The sequence below is a fragment of the Phycodurus eques genome, chromosome 19, assembly GCF_024500275.1.
Source record: "Phycodurus eques isolate BA_2022a chromosome 19, UOR_Pequ_1.1, whole genome shotgun sequence".
NCBI lineage: Eukaryota > Metazoa > Chordata > Actinopteri > Syngnathiformes > Syngnathidae > Phycodurus > Phycodurus eques.
Window position 1 is genome coordinate 810,346 of NC_084543.1, and position 26,877 is coordinate 837,222.

The 26,877-nt window shown below is 48.7% G+C and overlaps 2 protein-coding genes across 3 annotated transcripts in view; both read left to right on the top strand.

The window, feature by feature from the left end:
* Nucleotides 1–284: 284 nt before the first annotated feature.
* On the top strand, nucleotides 285–17,489 carry LOC133417925 (wings apart-like protein homolog). 2 transcript variants are annotated; one of them, XM_061706156.1, is made up of 20 exons: nucleotides 285–762; nucleotides 2,439–2,908; nucleotides 3,756–4,440; nucleotides 5,562–5,932; nucleotides 7,070–7,230; nucleotides 8,886–8,981; nucleotides 9,076–9,252; nucleotides 9,342–9,478; nucleotides 9,551–9,662; nucleotides 10,753–11,007; nucleotides 11,071–11,182; nucleotides 11,325–11,422; nucleotides 12,353–12,429; nucleotides 14,434–14,576; nucleotides 14,644–14,759; nucleotides 14,905–15,141; nucleotides 15,215–15,434; nucleotides 16,039–16,127; nucleotides 16,215–16,310; nucleotides 16,429–17,489. In XM_061706156.1, the coding sequence occupies exons 2-20, from the start codon at nucleotides 2,461–2,463 to the stop codon at nucleotides 16,492–16,494; spliced, it is 3,696 nt and encodes a 1,231-aa protein (XP_061562140.1). In that variant the 5' UTR covers nucleotides 285–762; nucleotides 2,439–2,460; the 3' UTR covers nucleotides 16,495–17,489. The 2 variants fall into 2 exon arrangements, with proteins under 2 accessions (XP_061562140.1, XP_061562141.1); XM_061706157.1 differs by having other exon boundaries at nucleotides 3,762–4,440.
* Nucleotides 17,490–23,594: 6,105 nt separating this feature from the next.
* Nucleotides 23,595–26,877, top strand: part of LOC133418191 (glutamate receptor ionotropic, delta-1-like) — a 75,046-nt gene continuing 71,763 nt past the window's right edge. Inside the window, exon 1 of the mRNA XM_061706633.1 lies at nucleotides 23,595–23,682. Coding sequence (XP_061562617.1) covers nucleotides 23,595–23,682 — 88 coding nt within the window. The remainder of the gene's footprint in view (nucleotides 23,683–26,877) is intronic.

A 26,877-nucleotide genomic window follows, 5' to 3' on the forward strand; every position in this document is an offset into this window, starting at 1 on the left:
AGGATGTGGCGTTGGAGTTGTTGTATTTGTCAGGAATTCTTTACAATGTCAAAGGCACAACACTATAACTATGCCGAGCCATGAAATTATACATTAAGATCAAACAATAAAAGTAATTACATTTACTTTACAATTAGTCCGTGTACTTGTTGTCCATCACTGAACGACATTTGTGTGCAGTCATGCGGAATTGACAATTAACGAACCCAGCGGAGCGCTTGAACGTCGCACGATCTACTTCCGGTTAGTGTTGCCAGAATAAATGGATAAAGTAACTTTGCAATAATGTATCCAGGTGGAATCGAAAGACGATTGCTTGCCCGCAATGTATATCGTCAAATATATGCATTTGTTTGTTGAGGCGGTTAGACGCAAGAAAAGCTTCGTATTGAACTTTTATTGTTAAGCAGGTTTGTGGGGATTTCCGCTTGTGCCTTTCTGTTATCGCTGTCAAACTTGACGTGACTCGGTCCAATGCCATGGAAGCCTTTGGTCGCCCAACCCGGAGGAAACAATCGGATGCGATTTGATTGGAACAATTTGAGCCATTTTGCAGGCCTTCCTGCTTGTAAATGACATCGAGGCGCGTTGGCACTTTTGTTTAGCGTGCGCGTGCCCGTGCCCGTGCGCGTGGTTGTTTGGCCGTTGCCGGCCTTGTTTATGCCGCCTGCGCTTTGGCTCGGCGACGCAGGCCTCCGGTCCGCTGCGATGCCAGTTTAACGTCTCCGCTGGTTTCTTCCCATCGGCCCATTCGCTCACCAAGTAAGCCAAAAAAAAAAAAAAACCCAAACCCCAAACCACAGCAAAACTCTCCCGGACATGATTTGTTTTGACTCCGGCGCCTGTTCGTGTTGTTTTTGGCGCCGCGGCCCGGGACGACGGGATGGCGTTTATTGTTAGCCGTTAGCTCGGGTCAGTGCTAATGCTCAAGCTAACAACTTCACGCGGCAGTAATCGTTTAGTGTACGAGTTCCACATGAAAACCGACACGATCTTCGCCTCTGTTGTCGTTTAACGACCCATGACGATGTGCACAAGTGTGACCGGACAGCGCCGGTTTAGCGCGTTAGCTAACGCTAGCTTTGTTTTGCCTCCCCGAGCTGGAAGTTTCCTCATTTTTCCTGAATATCGGAGAGAGAAGAAGCACAACACTAAAGTCAATCTATTCGCGGGGTTAGGGAGCAAAACGTGACGCGATGAGCAAACATTTGCTCAGAAAACCTTTATAAATGGCGACAGAAATAGTTTGAGAAGCCCAAACAACTCACCTTAATAGTCATTCCAAACTCTTCTGGAATCATAACCAATACAAATAAATGGCTTACAGGTTTTTATTTTTTTCCTTTTAATGCACGGTGTTACAGTAAAAATGTGCAACCTGTCACAATTTGAGATGTCAGCCGTGGCGTGCATTTGATGGAGAGTTCAACAGCAAAAGAGCAAACAAGAAAAAGACGACGACGGACGAGAAGAACAGCATCAAGAAGCAACATTTCCCCAAAACCAACGCCTGTCAACATGCAGAGTCCCGTGGCAACGACCACGCAACTTTGCTACAATACAACAAGAATTGAAAAAAATCCGATGACGGGTTGCAGAGAAATTCAGTTTGTGTCGGACAAAATGGAACGTTTTTGTGTGATATCGCCAATTGAAAACCTGGACCAAAAAAGGCCTTCAACCAATCGACAATTAATGGGATCAAATGATCAAATGAATCGGCAACTATTTTGATAATCGGATTCATCGTTTAGAGTCATTGTTTAACTTCAAATTGTCCGTGTCCTCGGAATTTCAGTGTGAACAGTAAATACTCTCGGCTTTCTGACGTCCTCCGTGTTGGCAGACCGATTATCGTTGTGTTGAATCAACAAGACGTTGGCAAACATCGGCTTCGACTTCAAATCATCAACATTTTTGCCGATTTCCGGCCGAGTCGGAGTCAATTTCAAATAATGTCTTGTTTTTGAATAAAGGGCTGGAAATCAAAAATCCGATTCGAGTAATCGAAAAAAATATCGACAGTGTTCAGTTATCAAAATACATTTACAAGTAATGTCATTTTTCATTCTTTTTTTTTTGTCGTAATCATTAGTCTGTTAACAAGTTTGTTAGCAAAGCTAAGGGAACGTGTTGTTGTGATACTGCATACAATTAAACCGCGTAACTTGATTTTTATCGCAAGTTATCTAAAGGAGCATTGCATATAATTGACAGTAAAAATGGATTTTTACTTAATAGTCTTGTACTTAAACGCATATCAGGTTCTATACTTTTTTACCAGTACATAGGATAGTTGGGTTTATTTGTCGAATCCGTACTCGAGTAGAGAGTGTGAGTACGTTTGACACCTGTGATGGTCTTCCATCAAGCTCGGTGCAAAGCGACGTTTTGAACAAATGTTCACGTTGAATCTCGCAATCTTTCTGCTTCCTCAGAAAATATGAGCCAGGCGCAACAATGACATCCAGATTTGGGAAAACCTACAGCCGCAAGGGAGGAGTGGGCCCGTCCAAGTTTGACGAGGTCGTGTCCACCAAGAGGGGGACCCTGAGCACAAAATGGGGGGACACCACCTACAAGGCCAGGGTGGGCTCCAAGCGGGCCGGCGCTCCCAAGGGCCCTTCGGCGCCGGGCGCTCACAAGCGAGCCCGGCCCGGCGGGGACGGCTCGGACGACCCCTTCGGCTTCGACAGCGACGAAGAATCCAAACCGGTGTCCTCTCGCGGCGGCAAGTCGTCACCCGCCAAGGCGGAACCCCACCGAGCGGAGAAGCTGAGGGTCTCGCCGGACTCCGGGAACTGGTCTAGCTTCCACGAAGGACTCGCCGCCCCCACGCGAGAGATGTCACGGTCGGGCGGGACCGAGCGGCCCGGTCCGTTCTTCGGCAGCGTCGATGCCAGCGAAGGTAATGCGGGCTTTTGGATTTCAACGATTAACCGATTCATCGACAGGTATTTTGCCAATCAACTCATCGGTTAGAAACCTTGTTTAACCTTCAATTGTCCAAATTCTTGTATTTTGGTTTCTCAACAGTAAATAAATACTCTTCGACTTCTCTAGTCCTCAATGAAAGCAGATTGATTGTTTAGGTTTAATCAAAATAAGACATTTGCAAACATTTGGTTTTACGTTGGAAAACACCGATCAACGATTTTCTATTTTCCGACGGATGAAACCAGGAACTGAATCGTCATCAATTTATGTTTGTGCATTTTCTGCACTGTTAATTTGAAATAATGTCCTGTTTTTGAAAAAAGGGGATGGAAATTATACTTTTTTAAAATCCGATTTACCGATTGATCGAAAAAAATACCTGATAGATTGTTGAAATATTTGAGATCTAATCATAATGTAACTTAATTCTACATTTTATCTTGTCAACATGTCTTAGTCCATGAATTTATGTCCTGTAAATGAGTGTTGTTTCCATAATTGCATGCTAATATTATTATTTTAAAAAAACATTTTTTTTTTTTTTTTTAAACTCGAGATGTCTCACTGATTTTCTTTGTTCCTGCAAGAGTGACAATCAAGTTTTATTTTATTCAGTGTAAAAAGTATGACTTTTTTCTCTCCAAAATAATAGTTATGACATACCACGGACTGGGAAGGGGATGTTTGGGAGAATTCTTCCCTGTCGGCCCAAACGTTTTGAGCTCGCCGCTTTAAACCAAGAACGTCTCGGAGTAAAACGAATAAAGTTGCGCGTTTTTAACAGCTCTGGTGCCGTTTTTCTTTGCACATTGCACCAGGAAAAGTCGGGAGTTCTTCGCTGTCTTCCGAGAAGCGGCACAGCTACGCGTGGTACCAGAACGCCTCCGAAAGCGACAAGAAGCCTTTGGCGCAGACCGCCACCTTGAAGACCTTTGCCGAGGCCGAGTCGGCCTACGGCTCCTGGGACGCCCTGATGGGCTTCCGACCGCCGTCGCCTAGCCGGGAGCCGTGCGACCCCGACCCCGCGCTCTCCTGGACTTCGGCGGCCGACGAGCTGCCGTCGCCGCCTCGGCTGCGGAGCCCCGCCGACGGGCGGGACCCGGACGGCGACTTCGGCTTCGAGACGGCCGACCGCTGCCGGACGTCGACGACCGCGTCGCCGCTCGTGCGGAACTCCAAGTGTCGGACGTACCGCGGGCCCGGCAAACAGAGTTCGTCTAAAGACCCGGACTGCGGCGTTCCGCCGTCGGGTCCGCTCGCGTCGGCGTCCGGCGGTGCTAACGAGACGGCGACGGCCATTCGTGGCGGCGGGATGAGGGACTACACCGTGCTACACCCTTCCTCCGCCTCCATGTGTAACGTCACCAATCAGGCGGGCGGCGGGGAGGAGTTCAAAGGCGAAGGCGCTCCCGCTAGCGGTACGAGTGGCGCTAACAGTAGCGGCGCGGCGGAGCGGCTGGACGCCGCGTGGCAGCGGAAGAAGGCCGAGCAGCGACACGCCAGGTACCGCCGAACGAGCCGTGTTCGAGATCGACCCGTACGGTTTTTGTGGGCCGGGACCGATTATTAGTTGTCAAGGAGGCCGATAACCGAGATTCGTTTGCGGTCAAATATTGGCGTCAAAATTTGAAATCGGCCAAACGCCAACGCTTTGTTGAAATTTCTTTAAGCATGCGTTTATTGGAGAGCTTTTCAGATTTGCAACATGTTAAAGCCAACGCCAACGCGGCCGAATCGTTTTCAAGACGATGCTTTTGCCACCATTCAAAATCTGAATCAAAATGCACAGAAGCTTAAAATACATTTCCCGCTTTTAAGCGAGCGAGAGAAATTAATTGTCGTTTCATTTTATTTGACTTGTATTCATTTTTGCACTGACGTTGGTTAACGGACGTATTCATTGATTTATTTAATAATTGGTGGATTTATTTAAAATAATACCATTTTAAATATTTTATGTATAACAAATGTGCATAAATTAACTGTTTATATTTTAAATCCGCGTATTAATAAATCGTAAATAAAACAAAAAAATATTTGTCAGTATTATATCAAGAACCTACTACACAGATTAAGTTAGTTTTCTTCCCCAAATTGGTTCATTAAAATATATATTAATGAATGTATTTATCTATCACATTGAATAATTATATTATTGATTTATTCTAAATAAAACAAAGTAAAAAAAAAACTGGTAAAATAAGCAATTGTATATGCGGTAATCCCCCGCTATATCACAGTTCATGCGTCTTGGTTCCGCTACATGCAGATTTTTTTGTGTCATTACAGTTGTTACTTACTGTTTATACATTATTTTTGTGTTAGCCATTGCTCTCTCTCTCTCTCTCTCTCTCTCTCTCTCTCTCTCTCTCTCTCTCTCTCTCCCTCCCTCTCCATCTCCATCTAATGTGTTTAATGACCTTAAAATAATTCAACGCTTTAGAAAGATGGCTCGGGTGTATTTAAACAGGGTCCGGATTTTACTGTTTGCGGGGTTGTTTTCTGAGTGTCCTAAAATGCATTTTTTTGACACGGGATTATGTTTTAAACGTGTTCTTGGGCAAAATGTCCAGAAAAAAACTTGACCACAGATGTGACTGCGCCCTCGTTTCTCTCCACTTTAGTCCGAACCAGTCCAGATCGAAGAAGGGACCCAAAGCCGACCTGTTTGGTTTCGACCAAGTTGGCGGCCGTCAGGACGACGAAGACGCCATCGAAGGTGACGACGATGACGACGACGGCTCGTCCAAATACAAAATCAAATACTTTGGTTTCGACGACATGAGCGACAGCGACGGTGCCGGCGGCGACGACGACTGCGCGCCCAAAGTGCGGATGAGGGTCAAAATGGCCGCGGTTGCCGAGGAAAAGCCGCCGGTGGCCGTGGAGGACTCGCACGACGACGACCCCTTCAGGGAACGCCAGGTTCTTGAGAGATGCACCGCGCAGCCGAGCGAAAACTACTCGGAGACGCAGTACAGCAGGATACAACAAGGTCAGACAGAACGAACACACACACAGAGTGAACCAATCACATTCAAACTCTTAGTTCATGTTAAAGTAAGTCAATAACAATGCTCATTTCTGTTACCCAATCTATGGCATTTCCCATTGTATGTTAGCATTAAGCTAATCTTATAGTGGGGTGTAACATAGGCATTGCGTGGCGTTTTGGCCATGATCGGGATCCCGATGCTTGAATGTGCGCTGATTGGATTTAAAAAAAATCATGAACAGTAATCACGAGCGTGAAGTTGTGAGGATGGGGAAAAATCTGCAAAAGACAAACAACATCGTTGTTTCAGCCAGTGTTTCCCAGTGTGCAGCAGGAAAATGGTCTGAAAATGATTATTTATTGAACTACAAATAGCTTTTGTTCATCTATCTATATTAGCGACATATAGTGACAGGCAGATCAATTAAATGCTCTTCCACTAGATGGCAGAAGGAGCTATTAACCTGTATAACATTTGTTGCCATTCGTACAACGAAAAACTAGACTTTACACCGATCTGATCGGTATCGGCCGATAATTAGCATTTTATGCTGATCGGCTTTAATGTCATAATTCGCCGATCCGATCAATAAGGTAATTGATCGGCTCCGCAAAAGACATTTACTCCGCGTCGCCATCGTGTACAGAATGAGTACTTTAAATACTCAGTATACAGTACACAAGTATATGCAGTAAATGAACAAGTCATTTAAATAGACACATTGCTGCATCTTGTGATCGTTTATTTAAACCCGGTGACCGCCTACAAAAAACTTTACCACTAAGTAAATAATTTAGAGACGATCATCATTATTTTGGTATGCCTCATTTTTGCATGGTGGTGTGCTGTGAGCCTTTTCTCATGTAAAACGTGTGCGCTATAACGTTTTTTGGGGTACTTTTCCCTCCGTTGAAGCACATGTCGTCTTCCTCTTCAGTTGAATTGATTTCATCCCCGCTCGCATTCGTTTTTGTGAGGAGTCGAGCGTCATCCCGTGAATATTGCAAGAAGAGTCGCCTCCATAAGTTCTATATTTGGAGCGCGAGTGCCATGGCGGCGGCCTTCTATTTAACACTTGATGGATTCTCCCCCCTTCCTTTCCTTTCACTTGAATTCATAATCGCGCACCACCAAAGAGTCTACTCGTCAGTTCTCGGACTGCGCCCCCGCAGACGTGCTGAACTTCTCCGAGGACGATCTCAGGGTGGTGGCCGCCGGCCCCAGGAGGCCCCCCCGGGGCAAGACGGCCGACAAGAACCAGGACACCCACCGGAGGATCTTCAGTGCACAAAAGAAGGTGAGACGCCCTCAAATGATGGACCACAACCTCAGACGAGCAAACGAGAAGGCCGTTGGGAGAGGAAGTGATGTCAACATTTCGCGTCACGACTGTCGTGACTGAAATGATCACAATTATCCATATTACCGCACGCTAGCTAAAATACAAAAATTCAATCGCTTTATCGGACAAACGGTAACAGAAACGCGTAACAAGCGCATTGAAACGCCGGCTGCACGGCCGCAGCAGTCGCCCGGGGGCGCTCGACGTGCAGACTGGCTAACGGTTGGCCACTTAACAGCCGGCCAACTCTGCACTCTCATTCGCCGACGTCCACGTCACTCACTCAGATGCGACGGTTTAAAAAATGTAGACGAAAATAATACCTGCACATCGCATGCATAGTTTGTATTGGTATTGTTTTTTTGATAATGCAAAATACATGTTTATCCGATTACTGGGATAATTGTTAGAATAATCGATTCTAAAAATATTGGCGAGCTGCAGCCTTAGAGTAACACATATAGTCCACCATATAAAAAAATCCCGTGATCGTGCTCCCTAATCACTGCGAAGAATTTCTGAAACGGACTTTTTAGTGAAACATAAAGTCTTTTATATAACAAGCCACCTTCTTCTCCCGTGCCGCTTATCTGCAGGAGGCGAGTGTGTGCGCGTTGTCAGGGGACGGCGGGAGGCTTTCGCCGATGGTCCAGCGCAGCTCATCTTCACACTTCGCCTTTTGTCTCAGCTTACTATCCCGCCGCGCATCCCTAATATTCCCCCGCACTGACGCTCCGGCCCCTCTTTTGTTACTCACGATGAGTGACAGCCGCTGAGCCGACGCGCGCGCGGCAGCCAAAACGATGAAAGGCTTCCGCGGGGGGTGCGGCCGCGGGGGATGGAGTTGAATGTGAGGCGGGCCTGGTTTCGGGGGTCACGAATCGCAATCGGCTCAAATCAAGCTGAGTGGAATTTTGGCTCCACTGTCACGCTTTTAACTCATTCGCTGCCGCGGACGTTGAAATTTGTCGAATCCAACCGTTGACTGTTTTCGTCAAGTATGTTTTTCAACGGGCATGCCGGGAAGAGGGTCTTGCTTGCCCGGCTTGGCTGGGCACGTCAAGGTGCGACGTCACTGCAATGACGAACGGATGGATGCCATTAGACGGCGTGGTTTTGGATTTGCGGTCGGCACAGCTTTTACGCTTGGCCACCTGGGGGCAGTATAAGACAGACGGCCGGATATCCTGTTCATTGAAACGTTACGAATCCCACTTGAGTTCTAGGCAGTCCTTTCGGCTGCAGCAGCCAATCATTTTTCAGCGGGGCGATTCCTGCCTCTAACTCAAGCGGGATTCATCATAACGTCTCAACTCCTCTCGGAGCTCATCAGTATGGCACTAATATGAGTTGTTCTAAGCATAGGATAGTTTTTGACTGAGAGTACTGTTATATTGTTTATCTACGTTGTTGCCTAACTGTGTGTGTTCCACGGCTTAAAGCACTGCAACATGGTTGCTAATTAGCGTTAGTATTGCTATTTTCCACAAAAAATTCAAATTCTAAAGCTCCACAAATAACAGTAAGAGATATTTTACGTATTTACCTGCTCCTTCCACATTTTTTGACCGTTTCTAACCATTGCACGTGTCTGTGCGTGTGTGTGTTAGTCTCCCACCAAAGCAGTGTACAACGCCCGCCACTGGACACTGAAGAGCGAAGAGGAGCCCATTCCTTCCTTCATGTGCCGCCCGCCAACGACTCCCGTGAGAAGTCAACCCCAAAGTTTTTTTTGTTATGTTTTGTTTTTTCCTCGTTTTCCCGTCCAGATAATCTCACGCCATCCCGTACGCTCCGCAGGTGCCGCGCTCGTCGGGAGGAGGAGCGTCCGCCGACGTGCCGTCGGACGTGCAGAAGGACGACGGCGTCTTCAAGGCCCCGCCGCCTCCTCCCAAGGTCACCAAGTGCATCAACGTCCCCGACGACCCCTACCAGGACACGGTCACGGCGCTCAAGTGTCGCAAAGAGCACAAGGAGGTGCGGGCGTGTGTGTGTGTGTGTGTGTGTGCGTGTGTTCGTCTGTGCTTGTGTGCATGCGTGTGTTCAACCTCCCCTGCTTCTTTCAGCTGTACACGGTGGTCCAGCACGTCAAGCACTTCAACGACGTGGTGGAGTTTGGCGAGAACCAGGAGTTCACAGACGACTTCGAGTACCTGGCGGCCGGTCTGAAGAGCGGACAACCGCTCAACACTCGCTGCCTCAGGTACGACGAGGACGGCGGCAAACGTGTTGGTTTCTCTTCTTGGTCTGGATAACGCTGCCTGTGTGCGTGCAGTGTGATCAGCCTGGCGACGCGCTGCGCCATGCCCAGCTTCAGGATGCACCTGAGGGCGCGAGGGAAGGTGGCGCAGGTCTTCAAAACGCTCAACGACGCCCCCCAGCACCCTGTAAGTCGCTTCGGCTGCATCGCTGCAAAAACGAGGGAAAAGTATTGAAATCAGGAATGTCTTAATTTCCGCAGTAGAGCTGGAAAAAAGAGTCCATAGCTGGCTTAATGTATTCTTAAGTTACAATATACAAGTGGTCAGAACACTCAAATCATCTTTTTCCATTGAAATGAACGCAAATAGCCTAAATCTGTTCCAGCCTTCCCCCCCGAAAAACAACAATAACTCTTGTAACGTGTAAGAGGAAAAATATCACTCAATATTGTACTTTATGAAAACTTAGACAGTATTGACATCATCATAGACAGAATTAAAAATCACGAAACAGCTGTTGTCACACTGCATCAGTGAAATGCAATTGTGCCGCTCCTTCTGGTGTGCCCACCTTGGCCACATGGGGGCAGTATAAGACAGCGATACTGTTCAATAAGGCACCCTCGACTCATCAGTACGGCACTAATATTATTCATTCTTAGAAGAGGATAAACAATATATGACTGAATGCTGCTATACAGGTACAGCACAATCAATTAGAATAAGGGGAAAAAAACCTTCAGTAGGGGACTCATTGTATAGATTCATTCAACACTTGGGAAAAGACTTTTGTGAGGGCAAATCCCTGCCTAATTTCTACATTAAAAATAATCTCGTGTTAATGTTTCTAGACCTAACCCTGTTTGGTATGTAATCTAGTTTTTAGAGATGGGGAATTTGGGGTTTTCGTTTGCGCTAAGCTAGAATCATCAAAATTATACACGTATTAAAAAAAAATCATGAAATATTTAACTCTTGTGTGTGTTGTGCATCTCTATAATACGAGTTTCACTCTTTGACTTGAACTACCGAACTATAAATTAAGCTGTTGACACTATTCAAATGTATTGAGATGTAACCTGTCTGTCTACATGTGTTGCTGTTCCATTCATTGCTAAAAGGGTTATAGCACCGCAATGTCACTATTGCGTTCTCTTGTTGTCATTTTTTATAAATCTAAAAGCGAAGGGGCAAACGATGAATTCAAATTGGAACAATGGAGAAAAAATGCGATTTCTTTTTGAAAGAACGCTTGTGGCTCCCCTCTCGTGAGCAGAACCTGGCCATGTGCACCGCCTCCCTCATGTACATCCTCAGCCGCGACCGGCTCAACATGGACCTGGACCGCTCGTGTCTGGACCTGATGATCCGCCTGCTGGAGCTGGACCAGGACCAAGGCGGCGGGGCGGCGGCGGCGGCGGCGGACTCGGCCTCCCAGCTGAGCGCCAGGGAAATCTGCAAGATGAAGGAGAAGATCCGCAAACTGTGCGACACGGTGCACAACAAGCACCTGGACCTGCAGAACATCACGGTGAGACGCACGCACGCTGCGTGACCTTTCGCCCCCTCTTATTTTCCGTACTGCTTCCTGCAGACGGGTCACCTGGCCATGGAGACGCTGCTGTCGCTGACGTCCAAGCGAGCGGGAGACTGGTTCAAAGAGGAGCTGCGACTCCTGGGAGGCCTTGACCACATCGTAGATAAGGGTGACGCCTCGCAAAAGTCTCTGTGTGTGTGTGTGTGTGTGTGTGTGTGTGTGTGTGTGTGTGTGTGTGTGTGTGTGTGTGTGTGTGTGTGCGTGCGTGCGTGCGTGTGACACTAACATGGCGCGCGTGTCGTCACTCACAGTGAAGGAGTGTGTGGACAACCTGAAGCGGGAGGATGACGAGGACAAGCTGGTGTCGTCCTTGTGGGGAGCTGAGAGATGTTTACGTGTGCTGGATAGCGTAAGCGTGGCGGCCATGTTGGCTCATTACATATTTAGAGCTGTGCGATATGAACAAACTTTGATATCCTGATCTTTTTCTTTAGAGGTCCTGTATTTTGCCCAACCAACTGTTTCTAGTATTGGGGATGTAATATTGTCTATGGTGCCCGAGTAAACATTTAGAAAGATGATTTCAAACGGTCCCCCGCATTCCTGAGTCGCACACTTTTTCAGCTCACTGGAATTTCTCGAGTTTATCGACGTCACTCGCGAAGACCTCCGCCTCCCTCTCCGCTGTCGACGTAGCAAACGTGCGCTCTCACGAGATGGAGGCAGCCAATCAGAGGAAAAGGAGCTCAAACAAAAGCAGTTGTCACGGGGGGCTTTTCTGGACACTCGGATGACAAAACCGAGGCGTTTTTCAAACGATAGTGACGCTTTTATACTAAGTCCCTGTTAGAGAGTCATTCATGTAGGTTGAAATACACAAACTACGGGACCTTTCAAATGACATTAAATTCGTGGCAATTTTATGTGATCATTTCTCCATTTTGTTTTATTAAATACATATTTAGATGACACAAATGAATAAAAGTTGAGTAAAGATAATATCAAACAAATATCCAGTGGCCAAATACATGCCTTTCAAAATATCAGTTAGTACTACAACTTTTCAAGAAATGGACTAAAGTGCAAAGAATACAAATAAAGACAACTTCAAGTAACATTCAAGCATGCCGACCATTTATCCAGTAAAAGTTTGACACGATCCCCTCAGTAGCGGCAGGGTCGATCTAACGATATAAACCATAGAGGGTTATAAAATAGCATCTGGGATAGAAATATATCGCACAGCTCTGATACGTGGTGCACCGTGCACACCGGATATCTCTCTCTCTCTGTGTGTGTGTGTGTGTGTGTGTGTGTGTGTGCGCGTGCGTGCGTGTAGGTGACAGTGCACAACACGGAGAATCAGAGCTACTTGATCGCTTACAAGGACTCGTCACTCATCGTCTCCTGTGCGGAGTGAGTAGACAAACTGCGTGTGTGTGTGTGTGTGTGTTGCACTTCCTGTTACGCATGCATGCGTTTCATTCCTGGATGACACGTCAGTCGCGACCCCCAACCGCTGCCACTCAAACACCACACAACACGTCATGTTTTCTGTGCTTTCAGAAAATCCTGAGGAATTCTCTTCGTATTTGAAATGATATTCCGTGTTAAAGTTGCGGTAACAACGAAGTGGGCGCACGTTTTGCCCGTTTGTCCCTTGACTGTCTGCACCTTTGAACTCCAAGTTCTGCAGGCCGGTTGAGAACGACACAAAGAGCGGCAGTGTCGGAGGGTGACGCGGGCCTCCGTCTGGTCTGGGAGTCTTCAGCTGCCTGCTCCCTTAATACCATTAACCCCCACAACGCACACACACACACACGCGCGGTGTCTCCTAATTCTTTAACTTGATTTAAAATGGACTTCCTTCCCCTCATCCTCATTATTGTCGTACTTTGCCCTCCCACGACACATTCACCCACCCCAGCTGTCAATCAACACCTCCCCTGACACACACACACAATCCCCGGTATGAGGCCCTGTAAAGTGATTTGGCCATTTTGTAGTAGCGAGTGAGGATGGGCTGTTTACTGGTAGGGTTGCAATGATTATTCGAATAATTCGCTTACAAAAAAAAAAAAAAAAGGTAAAACAAAATCTCTGCCTCAAATCTTCATAGTAATAGTTTTTTCACACAGACTAAAGTTCCTGCAGACTTGCGTAGCAGTAAGCACGAGCCGGGAAGAAAGCGGGTGAGAAGATGATGTCCAAACTTTGGGATCCTTTCAGACTTTAAAAAAGATGATGTGCGATGTGTCAGAACTGGCTTACACAACTACACATCTACAATTAAGTAAACATCGTGAGCTAATTGAATAGAGCCTACCACTGCTAGTTAGACCGAATTATAATCCCTCCACAGGTGGTAAAGGAAAGGCACCGCAGCCGGTGCACTTTCTGTCACGTTTGTTTTTTAATTTATATATATATATATATATATATATATATATATATATATATATATATACACATACAAACTGTAACGGGTAACAAGCTGCACAGCTCAACTGACATGCAGACTGGCTAACGGTTAGCCAGTTAACAGACGGCCGCTAACCTGAGCCAACTCTAGACTAGGCCCGCCTTTTGAAGATGGACATTCCTGGCCACAGATACTACAATGTAGAGAAAAAAAAACCTCTAAAAACAGGCATGTGCGAGTACTGATACCGGCCTTATTTCAAGGCTACCAGCCACGATATTTAGGCAAAAAAAATCTGACATTGAGTAAGTCCTCTTAGCCAGTAGTTGGCGCTACACTGCGGCGGTTTCACACATCGGCGAAGGGGGGGGAAAAGGTTGTTGTTCACAATTATGTCATTGTGTTAATTGACATTTTTATGTATCAAAAGTACAAGTGGTGTCAGGGAGTACTCAAGAATGAATACTTGTAATGTAATATCGGTCTAAACAAAAGTGCTATCGAACATCCCTAATATGAATAATACTTTTTGCACATTTTGTATTGTTAATGTTGTTTAATAATGGAAAGTCAAATTCGATGAGATGACTCGAATAATCAATTCTAAGTGTTTGATAGCCTCAGCAGTATTTTTTTTTGACGTGGGGTCCACCAGCTGTCGTCCATCTGGTACGTTGTAACGATGCGACCGCAAGGACCTCATTGACGACGCCCGACTAGTGTTCCAAAACTAAAAGTGGGGAAACGGTGCAAAAATAGAAGAATTTGAGAAGGGGGGCAATACTTTTTCACGCTACTGTATGTAGGTCCACTATATCAAAATGCCCATGTCGAGTGATTAGGAAGTAGGGAATGAGTGAAGGATTAGGAACTCGGCTCAAGTGTGCGACTCTCCGGTGACGAGGTCAAGAGCGGCGAGTGACGGCGTCATCGTTCGCCATTTCCTGCGTGCGTGCGAATTGTTGTTTTCGACGCTAACTCGCTACCGCCCCCGTCAGGGCGCTGCGCCACTGCGAGGAGATGATCCGACGCCACAGCACGGTGGTGAGCGGCGCGGACGGCGGCTCCGTGGTGGCCAAAGCCGTGGAGAACTGCATGAGGGCCGTCATCGGCGTTCTGCTCAACCTGACGCACGACAACGGTTAGTGCGCATGCACGCACGCGCAAAGTTTAGCAGGTTGTACATGTGTGTGCGTGTGCGCGCGCAGAGTGGGGCAGCACCAAGACGGGCGAGCAGGACGACTTGATCCCGACGGCGCTCAACTGCGTTCTCAGAGTTCCTCAGTACTTTCCTCAGGAGAAGAGGTTCGACATCCGCGTTCTGGTGAGCAGCGTGTGTGTGTATCTGTGTGTCTTCTGAGTTTGCGTCTTTGTGTGTGTGTTTGTCTGTCAGCGTGTGTTTGAGTGTGCGTGTGTGACGGCGTTTCTGGTGAGCACATTTCAATAGCGTGCGTGCGTGCGTGTTGCAGGGTCTGGGCCTGCTCATCAACCTGGTGGAGTACAGCGCCAGGAACCGCTACTGTCTGATGGAGATGGAGATGGAGGGAGGTCAGGGTCCCTGCGACTCCACCGTGCTCCTCGTCCCTCCGCACCAGCAGGACGTCGTCATCGCCGGCGGCGGTCCGCTCAGCGCCATCGCCGGCGGCGGTCCGCTCAGCGCCATCGCCGGCGGCGGTCCGCTCAGCGCCATCGCCGCGCTCGTGCAGGTACGCGCCGCCGCCGCAAACGTCACCCGGTAATGCGGCCTCCTGAACCAGAAGTCCCGGTCTCGGTCCTCAGTTGTTCCTCCAGCGGGAGCGAGCGGCCGTCCTGGCCGAGGCGCAGACCGACGACCTCATCAAGGAGCCGGCCAAGCCCGCCGACAAGAGCGGCGAGTGGCGGGAGACGGGCGGCGAGATCCAGTGGGTGGCCAACGACAACCATTGTGACAGCGACGCCAAGGAGAAGGGGGACAAGGACAAGAAGGAGGAGGAAGATGGCGAGCTGGACCTCAACAAAGGTAAGCTAAAAGCTATACAGCTACATGCTACAATGGCAAATCCAACAACTATAAACTCCAATGTTAGAGCTACACAGCTACAAACTACGCTCTTAAAATTTCAATTTAAAAGCTCAAACCCACCAAATATCATGTAAGAGCTCGAAACACAAAGATAAAAGCTACCGCTAAAGCTATGCTTTAAAAGCGAAACCCTACGATCTTCAACGTCAAATCTGAAAAACTTCAATCTAATAACTACATTTTTAAGGCTACAAACCAAAAACTAAATCATACACTTTACATTTAAAAAAAGCAAGAAGCTAACAACAACCAAATTACAAGCTAAAATCGACATTCACCCCGTGCCTTCAAATAAAAGGCCTGTATCGGAGCGATACCTGGTATCGCTACTCATCCACCCCTTGCTAAAACCTACCATGTAAAACATAGAAGCTAGAAAACAAAAGTGCGAGCTACACCCGGAAAACTAAACACCGCACGCTACTGGCAGAGTGAAAAGCTGAAAAAGTACAAGCAAAAAAGCTAAAAGCTACAAGTTTGAAAGCCAAATAGGACAAGCCACCATCGAAAAACGACAAGTTTGGCTCAAACGTCTTTTCAGCTCTGCAGCACGCGGGGAAGCACATGGAGGACAGCATCGTGGCGTCCTACACGGCTCTGCTGCTGGGTTGCCTCTGCCAGGGAAGCCCCGTGAGTGGCGCACGCGCCCACGTCGACCTCGCCCACCGTCCGGACTGCGCTAAAGCTAATGCCGACCTTTTGGCCTCCTCCCGCTAGATGAACGTGACTACTGTGAGAGAGAACTTGCCTCAGGGGGATTTCTCCATCATGACGGACATGCTCAAGAAGTTCCTCAACTTCATGAACCTCACGGTGAGTCGAGGAAAGAAACCAGTCCAAATCGGCCCTGATTATCGTTACGTGTGTCCCCTGGTCACCTGTCCCGTTATATAGGGCTTGTGTGTAATTGTTTGTGTCTTTGCGTCTGCAGTGTGACGTCGGCACCGCCGGACAAAAGTCCATCGCCAGAGTCATCGACTACCTGGAGCACTGTTAGATGCGCGCACACACGCACACACAGTCCACCTCCAGTCAGTATTTTCACTCCTCCGCGCTTGCATGTTGACCCCTCAATCGAGCGACTTTTTTTTTTGTTTTCTTTTTTTCCTTCCCTCCTCCTTCTCCCCCCGCCATGAAGCCGTCGACCTCGACTCGTCCTTGAGCGCCTCCTCGTTGGTTAAATTTGGTGTTTGACGGGCACGTGTGGAGAAGGAGCGTCCAGAAGAGTTGACGCGTTTCACGCGGTCGGTGTTGGCGCCTTCATCCGCGCGTCTCGTCTCGGTTACGCTTGACACGTTCGTTGTCGTGAGGACAAAGTAGCTCTTGTCAGACCACTTGAACGTGTTTTGTTGTTATTTTTTTGTCACCTGCGCCAATGCAAACACGCAGCGGTCTGACTGGCTATGTCGTGCGTGCGAGATACGCAAGGCGCACGTGCAACTTGCTAAGTCGGGCGTGCGACTTACTAAATTGCGCTTACGACCTAAGTTGCAAATGTGACATAAGTTGCGCATGCAGCTTACCAAATTGTGCAGACGACTACTAAGTCAATGGACTAGGTTATGCGCGTGAGATTCGAAAACGTGAGCCACTCCCCCTCAGATGGCAAGATGTCCCTTCGATGTTCTCAAGAGATTTCTTTTCACATTGTCACATTTCTGTTTCGATATTGTCAGCACACACACACACACACACACACACGCACACAAACGTTTACAAGAGCTTTATTGAGGCGCGTGCGGGATGTTTGTGTACATACTGTTTGTACATATGTTGCCAGAGGAGCAGTGCATGATGGGAAGTGGGCGTGCTGGGCCGTGCGGGGAGAGGCCCGGACGATTTTTTGGTTTTGTTTTTGTTTTTTTACAGCCTTTTTTCCCCCCTCCTCGTGCGCGTCGAAAGCTTCTTAAGTGGGCGGCTGCGTTTGTACCGGTTCTTTGCTTACGTGTACATACTTTGAAAAGAATAAAAGTTGCTACTTTCAGTACATCCCGCTCGCTTCCTTTCTTGGCTTGAAAAACGGGTTCAACGGGGTCAAGCTTTGCGCCGGACGGACATATTTGATTTCTAAAACGGACACATGGGCTTTCTTTACAATATGTTTGCTTTAACAATAAAATACAAGGCCATTTTGATTTGTAAAGTGTATCATTTATTTGTCATGAATGAGCCAGTTATTGAATCCAATATTGTCGTGAAACGTTCCGCTGCACCTTAACCTCCAAATGAAGTCCGTCCGTGACCACGGTAAAAAATGTTCCCATTGAAATGAATTGAAATTTATTGTGATGTTTTATATGAAGAAAAATAGCACATCATGGTAAAATAAATAGAAAAAAAGAATATGAAGACAAAACGTTTTCTAGTCATTAAGCCGGAAGTCACTCGAGTTTGTGTCGCGCGCCTCTCGGGGGGCGCGGCCGAGCGAGTGACGTCAGGAGCGGCAGTTGGCGCGTGCTCCTCGCGAGTGTCGTCATTTTGCATTTGCGTGTGAGCGCTCGTCCCGTCCGGCAAGCGGCTGAAAGTTGACGGGCGGCGCCGGCTCTCCTTGCCCACACGCGAGGGCATCGCACGGCCTGGAGCTCGCTCGCGACACAAAATCCAAAATTCGCCGAGCAAGTTACAACTAATCGATTGTCAAATGAATCGACAACTATTTTGCGAATCGATGAAGTGTTTGGAGACCTCGTTGAAGTTGAAAATGTCCAAATCCTCGCACTTTCAGGCCCTCGACAGTAAATATTCTCCGGCTTGTGTCGTCCCGCACGAAAGCAAGTCTTTCGTGAGATGAAGGAATAGATGCATTTTGAAGAAGCCAATTTGAGTCCAAAATAAAGTTACATGAGGCACGTCGATGAAGAAATGCTCGAAGAACAGCAGGAAAGCAATGAATGACATTGCAGCTCTCCATGGTGAGCCAAGTGGGACTAGAAAAAAGGAAAGAACCGATGTTTGCAAAGTGTGTCGAGGAGCAGCAGCAGCAGCAAAAGTCACTTGGGGTTCTGCTGCTTCTGCTTCTGCTTCTGCGTGTGCTCGTCCTCGTCCTCCTCCTCCTCACTGAGGCTCCGCGGCCGGCCGCCGTCGTCCTCGTCGTCCTCGTCGTCCTCGTCCTGGTGGCGCAGCAGCTCGCTGAGGGTGGCGATGTAGATCTGGGCCATCTGGAGCGTCTCGGACTTGGAAAGCTTCTTGTCGCTCTCCAGCTGCGGGATGACGCTGCGCAGCCGGTCGAAGGCCACGTTGAGGCCGAGCATGCGCCGCCTCTCGCGGGCGTTGGCGGCCAGGCGCCTCCGCCGACGGGCGCGCTCCGCGGCGCGCGCGACGGCGCACGGAGTCCACGCGGGACGGCCGGGCTCGTCCTCGCCCGGGTGCGGGACCGCGCGGATCTGGTCGAGGAAAGGCGCCAAGAGGCTTCTGCGCGGAGGCATGATGTCGCCCACGGCGTCCGCTTTGTCTCCGCGGGGACGGCGCGCTGCCACGAGCAATTTATGCGCGCGGTGGGCGTGTGCGGGCCACTTCATCAAAAGTGGATTAGAGGCGCGCGAGTGAGCAGCGCGCCCTCGGAGACCGGTTGGGAATGGAGCGATACGATTTCAAGGGTCACGTGACGCCACGCGCACGCACACTTGCGGGACTTTGTCCGAACTCGAGGTGTCCCAATACTTTTGTCCGTTTTCTTTCCGGTCGTGTCCAAATACCGCGCGGACATTTTTACAGGCCCTGTTCATACGTGTCCCAATACTTTGGTCGGAAGTGCTTTTTCTTGGCTTTCCACGTGTTGTAGGTGTCCCGATACTTTTGTCCGTTTCTCTTCACGAAGCACGTGATGTTGACGAAGTTTATGAGGCGAGAAACAGGACAAAAATGCGGTTGGTACAAAAGTAACCCGTGAAAATTGTGCGTGTTTGTGGAACTCTCGCAGTCCTTCTGGTCCTGCTGACTTGCGGTTTTGATCTGCCGTGCGAAACTTGTGCCAATGAGCCGTTTGATTGGCTGTAATGAAGCGTGGGCGTGTCACCACAGGAGGTGTGTGTGTGTGTGTAAAGTGCAGTCACGTGAGTAGTTTTATAACAACAGAGGATAAAGAATAAATGCATGTGAGTATTGTCCGTCTACATGTGTTGCTCCGCTGTCCGCAACCATCTATGCTAATGTTTAGCATGTCAATGGCATTTGGCATTGTTTGTTAGCGTGGAGCTAAGCGGACTTTTCCTTTCTCTGGGCTCGCCGGCGTCCGTCGGCGCGTGTGTTGCCGTTTTGTTGTTGTGCCGTCTTGTGTTTTGGCTCGATCCCAATCGGCAGTTGATCGCAAAAGCCACTTTTCAATTTTCTTTTCTTTGGACACGAGAAGTCCAGCGGATGACGCGCCCGCTCGCTGGTGCGTGTCGGCGGTCGGTGGTCTTTCTCGGCGGCTTTGATCCGCCGCCGAGCCGTTTGATTGGCTCCCGCGAAGCGGAGCGGGCCAACGGACAGCCGGCGGCCTTCTGCTGCTCGCTTTTGTCAAGGCCGCGCGGGCTGGCACACGCCCGCCAAACGACACTTCCCGTCACTCACGCTCGGATTTTTCATTAACCACACAAAAACGCGAAGCGGCTCGTCCGACGTGACGCTCGGCAGCCATATCGGACGACGTCAAGGGGCGTGCAGTCACACGCACGCGCGCACACCACACACACACACACACATGCGCGCAGACACACCACATGCGCACACACACAGACAAACACGCCACACACGCACACACCACACACACACACACACACACGCACACACCACACAGACAGAAACATGCCGTTGGTGCCATTATCCTAGAGGGGAATTTTGTGTCAATCACTTTTGGATTATTGGCCGTGGTAATGAAATAAATAAAATTACAACAACAAAAAAACTGAAATTGATTGAAACTTGTTTCTTGTATTGTTGAGATTGAAAATGATCAAAGTTGTGCTATTGTAGTCGTAGCGAGTAGCTAGTTTTTGTTTAGTATGCCACCCGCTGGCCATGTATGGCTCCTGCACATGGAGGCCTGCGCCTTTTGCAAAGGGTCAAAGGTTAAAAGTAAAATGGCCGCCTGAAGTCAGGCGACTCAGTGGAAACAATCGGGAGCGCGCAAGCGGAACTAAGACGCGAGCGTGCAAAATCCTCTCGGACCCTCCGCGTCCCGGTCGCCGGCTCTTCCGGCTCCTTCCCTCAGGTGGGCGCTACCGATCGACGCCAACGAGAACGAGCAGACGTTCCGACAGCTTCTTCCCTCTTGCCATCGACTTCTTAAACAGCTAACCTACAATTGCATTGCAACATGCTGGCAATTTTTTGGTCTTGAGTTCGTCGTCACGTTTCTGTCGGGCCAATTATGCATCACTCGTGCACTCGCTTTCGTAGTCTCGCCACGCTGCAACTTTGCACCTCGCCGCAACGCAGTCAAAGTCGAGGTGAGGGGCTCGGGGGGGCTTCAAGCCCTGCTACAACATGTTCAGACGAGCGCAGTTGATTGTGTTCACCGAGTTTTGTTTCACTAATTATCACCACTTTGAATTTCTTTCATTGCACGAACACTCGGCAACATTGATTTGTGTGTGTGTGTGTGTGTGTGTGTGTGTGACAGTGACAGAGACAGAGAGGAGCGCGCACACACACACACAGTGAAACACACACACTTATTCCTCTTGAACGTGTCGATCTTTCCATGCATGGGAACACAGTATCATCATTTCATATCAGAGGATATGCTTTCATTGCACGCGCGCGCACACTTCGTAAGTGTGCGGAAGTATTAATAATGATTAGACGTATTAAATGTGTGGACAAATCACCGCCAGGGGGCAGTGGAGGTCATCCACCTGGAAGGAGGAGGAAGAGTTCATGAAGAAGGTTGGCCTCGTTTTCTTGGTTCATGAATGACTTCGTAAGGTTTTACAATTTCATAAGCTTTTACCATTTGATGACTTCATGAATTTGTGACTTCATGACATCTCGATGCGTTTGTTTCATGACATCCTCATCACTTAAGCGCTTTGCGGCACGATGACATCATGACCTTGGCGTCGCAAATGAGAATCTGTTGTCAATCCCATTCAGTAACTTCGTGACTTTGATGTCATGACATTGTGACATTATCATTTGATGACTCCTAAGTTCATGACGCCACTTGATGACGTCGTCAGGCTGTGACTTCATGGCGTCATGCTTTGAGTTGCTCTTGCACACGCTGACGCCAATGTCGTTTCAGTAAGCGCACGAGCTGGCCGTTACCTAGCTTAGCATTAGCGTAGTGGGACATCGTTAAGCGAGTTGGCTTGGAATCCCATTAAAGTCGCCGCCTTGTCCACATTGCAAACCTTCACCATTCATTTGCATCCGTGTACGTGTGTGGGTTCCGCTAGGAGATGCCAACAGAACTGGACTCTGATGGTCCTGATGTTGCCACACAGCAATCAAGACTGAGCATGACCTCAGCCAAGGCAAAAGATCGGCACGCATTAAGTTCTTTTTTTTTTTTAAAGCAAAACGTTCAAGTAAAAAAGAAGATTGAGTGCAGATACTGATAAAAAAAAAAAAAATGGAAGTTGAGTTGGACATTCCAAATGATTTGCACGTGCACATATTTAGTGAAACATAAAAAATAGAGCTGTGACGTGCGGTGGGGCGAATCTGTAATAACAGCCTGCGGCCAGCAGAGGGAGTGACGCTCCACCAATTGCTAGCTGTGTGTGCGCGTGCGCGTGCGGCCGTGAAGTTTCTCCTATATAATGCTAGAAGTCAAGTGATGACATCGGCTCAATTTGGATGCTGATGATGCTGTTTATTGTTGTCATGGTAACCACCACCTGAAGCGCTTCAGCCAGTCTGCAAACTAAACGCAATCATTCGCTATTTAATACTTTTTGCTTTGGTGGAACATAATCGCTTGTCGTTTCAATAATAATGATGATGACCATAAAAATGCGTTACTTTTGCTTGAGTAACATTTTGGATTAATTGTATTTGTGCGAGTAGTTTTAGTGCAGCTTGCGTTTGACTTTGACTTGGTTATTTTGAAGAAACTTCATTACTTTGACTCTCTTACGTTGCACTTCGTCTCGCTCGCTACTTTTGTTTGTATCGATGAGACGATCACGTGAGCGCTTTCCGCCAATCCAATTTAAGCTGCGAGCGGCGTTCGACTCGGTTTCGCCGATCAAACGCAGCCGGGCAGTCACGTGACCGCGCACGAGCGGACGTTTTCAAAAGGAACACGGCAAAAAAGAAGGCGGCGGCGGGAAAAGCCGCGACGCTCGTGTCCTCCAACGGCCTTTTCCCCGCTTTTCTGCGGTCGGTTGAGCTGTTTCCAAGCGAAAACAAAAAACAAGCGTTCAAGATCAGAATTTCCCTTAATTGTTATTTTATAAAGATTGAATTCCTAATTATTGTTGTAGATAAAGTGATATGGTGGAGCAATATCAAAGTTGCACACATTCCAATTTCATATTTTTGACGTTCCTGTCTGCCAAAAAGAAAACAATACATCAGAAGTTACTAACCGGTTACTCGATATTTGAGTACTTTATTTTTTTTTAAATCCGTATACGTATTTTCACAAAAATAATTATTCGGAGCACCTGACTTTCAGGACCGTACCGCATCCCCCCCAGTAGCGACTCGTCGGGCCCCGGGCATCAACGCCGAGAGCGAGTGGGGGAGGAAAGGAAAAAGACAGCATGAGAGGTGGAGAATGATAGAAAGGGAGTGAGAGAGCGAGTGAGAGAGCACCCTCCCTCCCTCCCTCCCTCCCTTCCATCCTCTCTCTCTCTCTCTCTCTCTCTCTCGTTCCACACGGCGTGCGGAGCAACCCTCGCTCCTCTTCCTCCTCTCCCTCCTCTTCCTCCGGTGGCTGGGCTTCTTTCCTTCCTCCGCAGTCCGGAAGCTTCTTCTTCTTCTTCATCATCATCATCATCATCATCTCTTTTCCGCGCTGCAGCCTCACTTTGGATTGCTTTCCTTTTTCTTCCCTGGTTTTTCTTTTCTCTCTTCTTTCTTTGCGGACTGAGGACGAGGCGGCGGCGGCTGGTGTCGGCGTGCGTGCTCGTGCGTGCGTGCGTGCGTGCGTGCGTGCGTGCGGCCATGGATCTCCGCATGCTGCTCGTGCTGCGCGCGTGCTTGTTGCTGTTCTGTGGACGAGCGCTGCACGCCGACTCCATCATTCACATCGGTAAGGCACCCCCGCTCTTTTATTTTTATTTTTTTTTTGGGGGGGGGGGGATGCGGTACGGTCCTGATGCTGCCTGGCGATGGGTGGGGGCTAGCCCCCTCGTTGGTGCGTGATGAGGAAGACAAGCTGTTGCTCACTCACTCACTCACTCATCCATTGGCCAGTCGGCTTCATTCAAAGTGGCGCAGTCAGACGGGACGACTTTGTCCGAACGTTGCATGACAAAATAGTCCGTGGCATGAAAACTAAGGACGTCATATTTAATAGGAGAAAAACATGAGATGACAAGATAGTAAATAGGATGAAAACACTAAATGTGGATCCATGAAATAGGATGTAAACATGACACATTAGATGTATAGAGCAGAAATCGGGTGTAAGCCTGCTAAATTTGACGTGTTTCGACATCAAATGGGATGCAAACGTGCAGCAATCAATGCATGTTTAAACCTGAAATACAACAAAAATGTGATGGAAACACCTTATACATATATATATAATATTTACACACACACACACACATTACATATTGTGTGTATAGCAACGATATATGATCCAAAATTCGAAGTATCCATGAGAAAAAACAAGTTGAAGACCCAGCGACATATTTCACGAATGACAAAGATGTGAAAAGTCAGGTGATGACGTCAGGTCCGCTTGGATGCTGATGTTTGTTGTTGTCATGGTAACCACCACCCCAAGCTCTCGTTTAGTCAGACGTAATCATTCGTCGTCGCAAAGTTGTTGCCAGATGATAATCGTCTTCGTCATCGTTACGATGTGTCGGTTTTCTCTGATTTGATTTATTTTTTTGTTCAGTGGAATTTCACGACTGAATGAATTCCGGTCGGACCGGTCGCCGGCGGAGGTGGCGTTAACGAGATAAAAGTACGCCATGACTTTGACTGCGGTTGCTTTTGGGATACGTTTGCACTTGTCCGAGTAGTTTGAATGCAACGTAACAGATGGCGGTGGCGAGTTTTCCCACACGCGTCCGTATTATCATCATCGATATCGGCGTCGTCATCTTTAAGAAATATGGTCGTCGTCGTCAGGATGGCTGCGGTGTCCACCCTGGACCGGTCGCCAGCGGGTCGCATCAAGAGCGACAACGGGGCGGTCCCCGGTGAATGTCGCTCTCTCTCTCGCTCTCTTTTTGCGAGCGGTCGAGCGAGGCTGAAGTTGCGTGCGGACGTGCGCGTCGTGCCAATGGCGTCGCGACCGAGAGGACAAGCGGCGACTGTTGGGGCCTGGCGAGCCGCTCGCCGTCACCTTGTCATCGAAGGCCCTTCGAAAGGGGGCGGGGCTCGGAGCGGAAGCGGGATGGCGGCGCACGCGCGCAAAACTCTCGCTTGGTGCGCAAGCTGGACAGGAAGCACTGCGCTGCCTGAAGATGATGAAGAAACCGCTCAGTTGTTGTCGTTTACCTTCTGCGAGCACGGAAGGCTCTCATTGGTCGGATCCGACACACACAAACGCGCGCACACACACTACTGAGATGCTGTCTCACACTAGTGAAAAGTACTCCCAAACGACAACGACATTCCACTCACAGACGACTGAAACATTCTCACACGCGGTTGAAAAATGATCCGTTGAAACACTCTCACACACACAACTGAAAATCTTGCTCTCGCACGCTAGCGAAGCAATCAAATCTAAAACTGAAACCCTCTCCCACACACGACTGCAACATTCTGAAACACTACTGCAAACGTGTGGCTTGTTGTGTTTCGACATTGACGAAGACAAAAACGACAGCGACGACCAAAGCGATCTCGCGGACAGAAGTCGGTGGACTTCGGCGGAGCTTGTCGGATTCTTTTGGAGCTTCCAAACTTGTAGAACAATCAAAACACAACCGCCGGAATCCGAAGCTGAAGTAAACCGAAGCACAAGCATAACCCAAAACGAAACCGCAGTCAGAAAGAAACCAAAGCCTAAAAGCGAGCCCGGGCGAGCGGAACCCGAGGCCGACGCGGGGAGACCGGCGAAGAAGAAGGACGCTGAACTTGCCGTGACCCGAAAGTCCTTCTGCGCGCTTGAGACGGTCCTCGGCCGAGGGGAGAAACCGGCGGCGACTCGGCCGCGCTCGGACGGGATGCGACGGGCCCGGATCCGGCGTCGGCCTACGCGGGCGCCCCCCCCCGACCCTCACGCCGGAGCATCTGTCTCGTCCCGCCGCTCCTCGGCTTGATCTGCTATGACGTCCGCGCCGCGCTCGGAACCGAAGCCGTCGATGCGACGCGCGAGCCGTGGCTCGGAACCGAGTACAATCACCTAATCGGTCAACTTAATTTTCGATTTTCCAGGTGTCTCTACTTGACCTGAGTATTTATTTTTCTTTGTTTTCATTGTCTACATTTGAAAAGGGATATCCGTTCTCTCTGCTCGTTGCGTTCTCAAAACGGTCTTGTTGATTCATTAACGTCGGCGGATGACAAAACGATGCAAAAGAGAAAAATAAATGTCAGGGATATGAGTTTCTTTTTAATGGAAGGAAAGAAGTTGCTTTGGGTCCGGTTGACGCTCAACTTGGGTTCTTCGAATTCTGGGTGGAGCCCAGCTTTGTTTCTGTTCTCGTTGTGATTGTGGTTATCGCTGTGTTCGGAGCTCAGCTTCTGCTTGTAGCTCTGGTTCCAATTAGAGTAAACAAGAAGAGTGTCGTCTTATGTTTTGTTTGATTGGATTTAGGATGTTCGCGTTATCGCGCCTGCTACACAAACGCGGTTGTCACTCATTGAGCAAAAGAGCATTTGGAAACGTTTTCCATCCTTTTGGCAGGCGATGTTTGCCGTCTTCCATTTTGCGAATAGGGTCGCCTGGAGACGGACGCCGTAAAGCTTCGCGGAGAATAAAGTTGACGTTTAGGACTGCGCGTCGCTCGCTCAAATGGCCGCTAAATCCTGGCCAAAACCTCTCGCTCACAGCTTTGGGCCCAACGAGACCTGCCGGGAGGAGGGAGGCCGTCCGCCCGTCCGCCCCGTCCGGTCCCGCGTCCATTTATTCATCCCTTTATGCTGGAAGTCCAGTATTCACATTAATTTTGTCAAGTGCTAATTCCGAACATCCTCCGAACTCAAATATCAATACAGAGGATGTGATTTGGTTCTAGCTCAGCTTTGGTTTTGCTTCTAGGTCTGGTTCAGGCTTAACTTTGGTTCCGGTCCTACTTCTGGTCGTAGCTTTGGTTCT

Coding starts and splice junctions, on each gene's coding strand:
- LOC133417925 (XM_061706156.1), top strand. CDS start 2,461: ATGACATCCAGATTTGGGAAAACCTACAGCCGCAAGGGAGGAGTGGGC. Junction 9,253..9,341: donor GTCGCAAAGAGCACAAGGAG/GTGCGGGCGTGT, acceptor TGCTTCTTTCAG/CTGTACACGGTGGTCCAGCA. Junction 9,663..10,752: donor ACGACGCCCCCCAGCACCCT/GTAAGTCGCTTC, acceptor TCTCGTGAGCAG/AACCTGGCCATGTGCACCGC.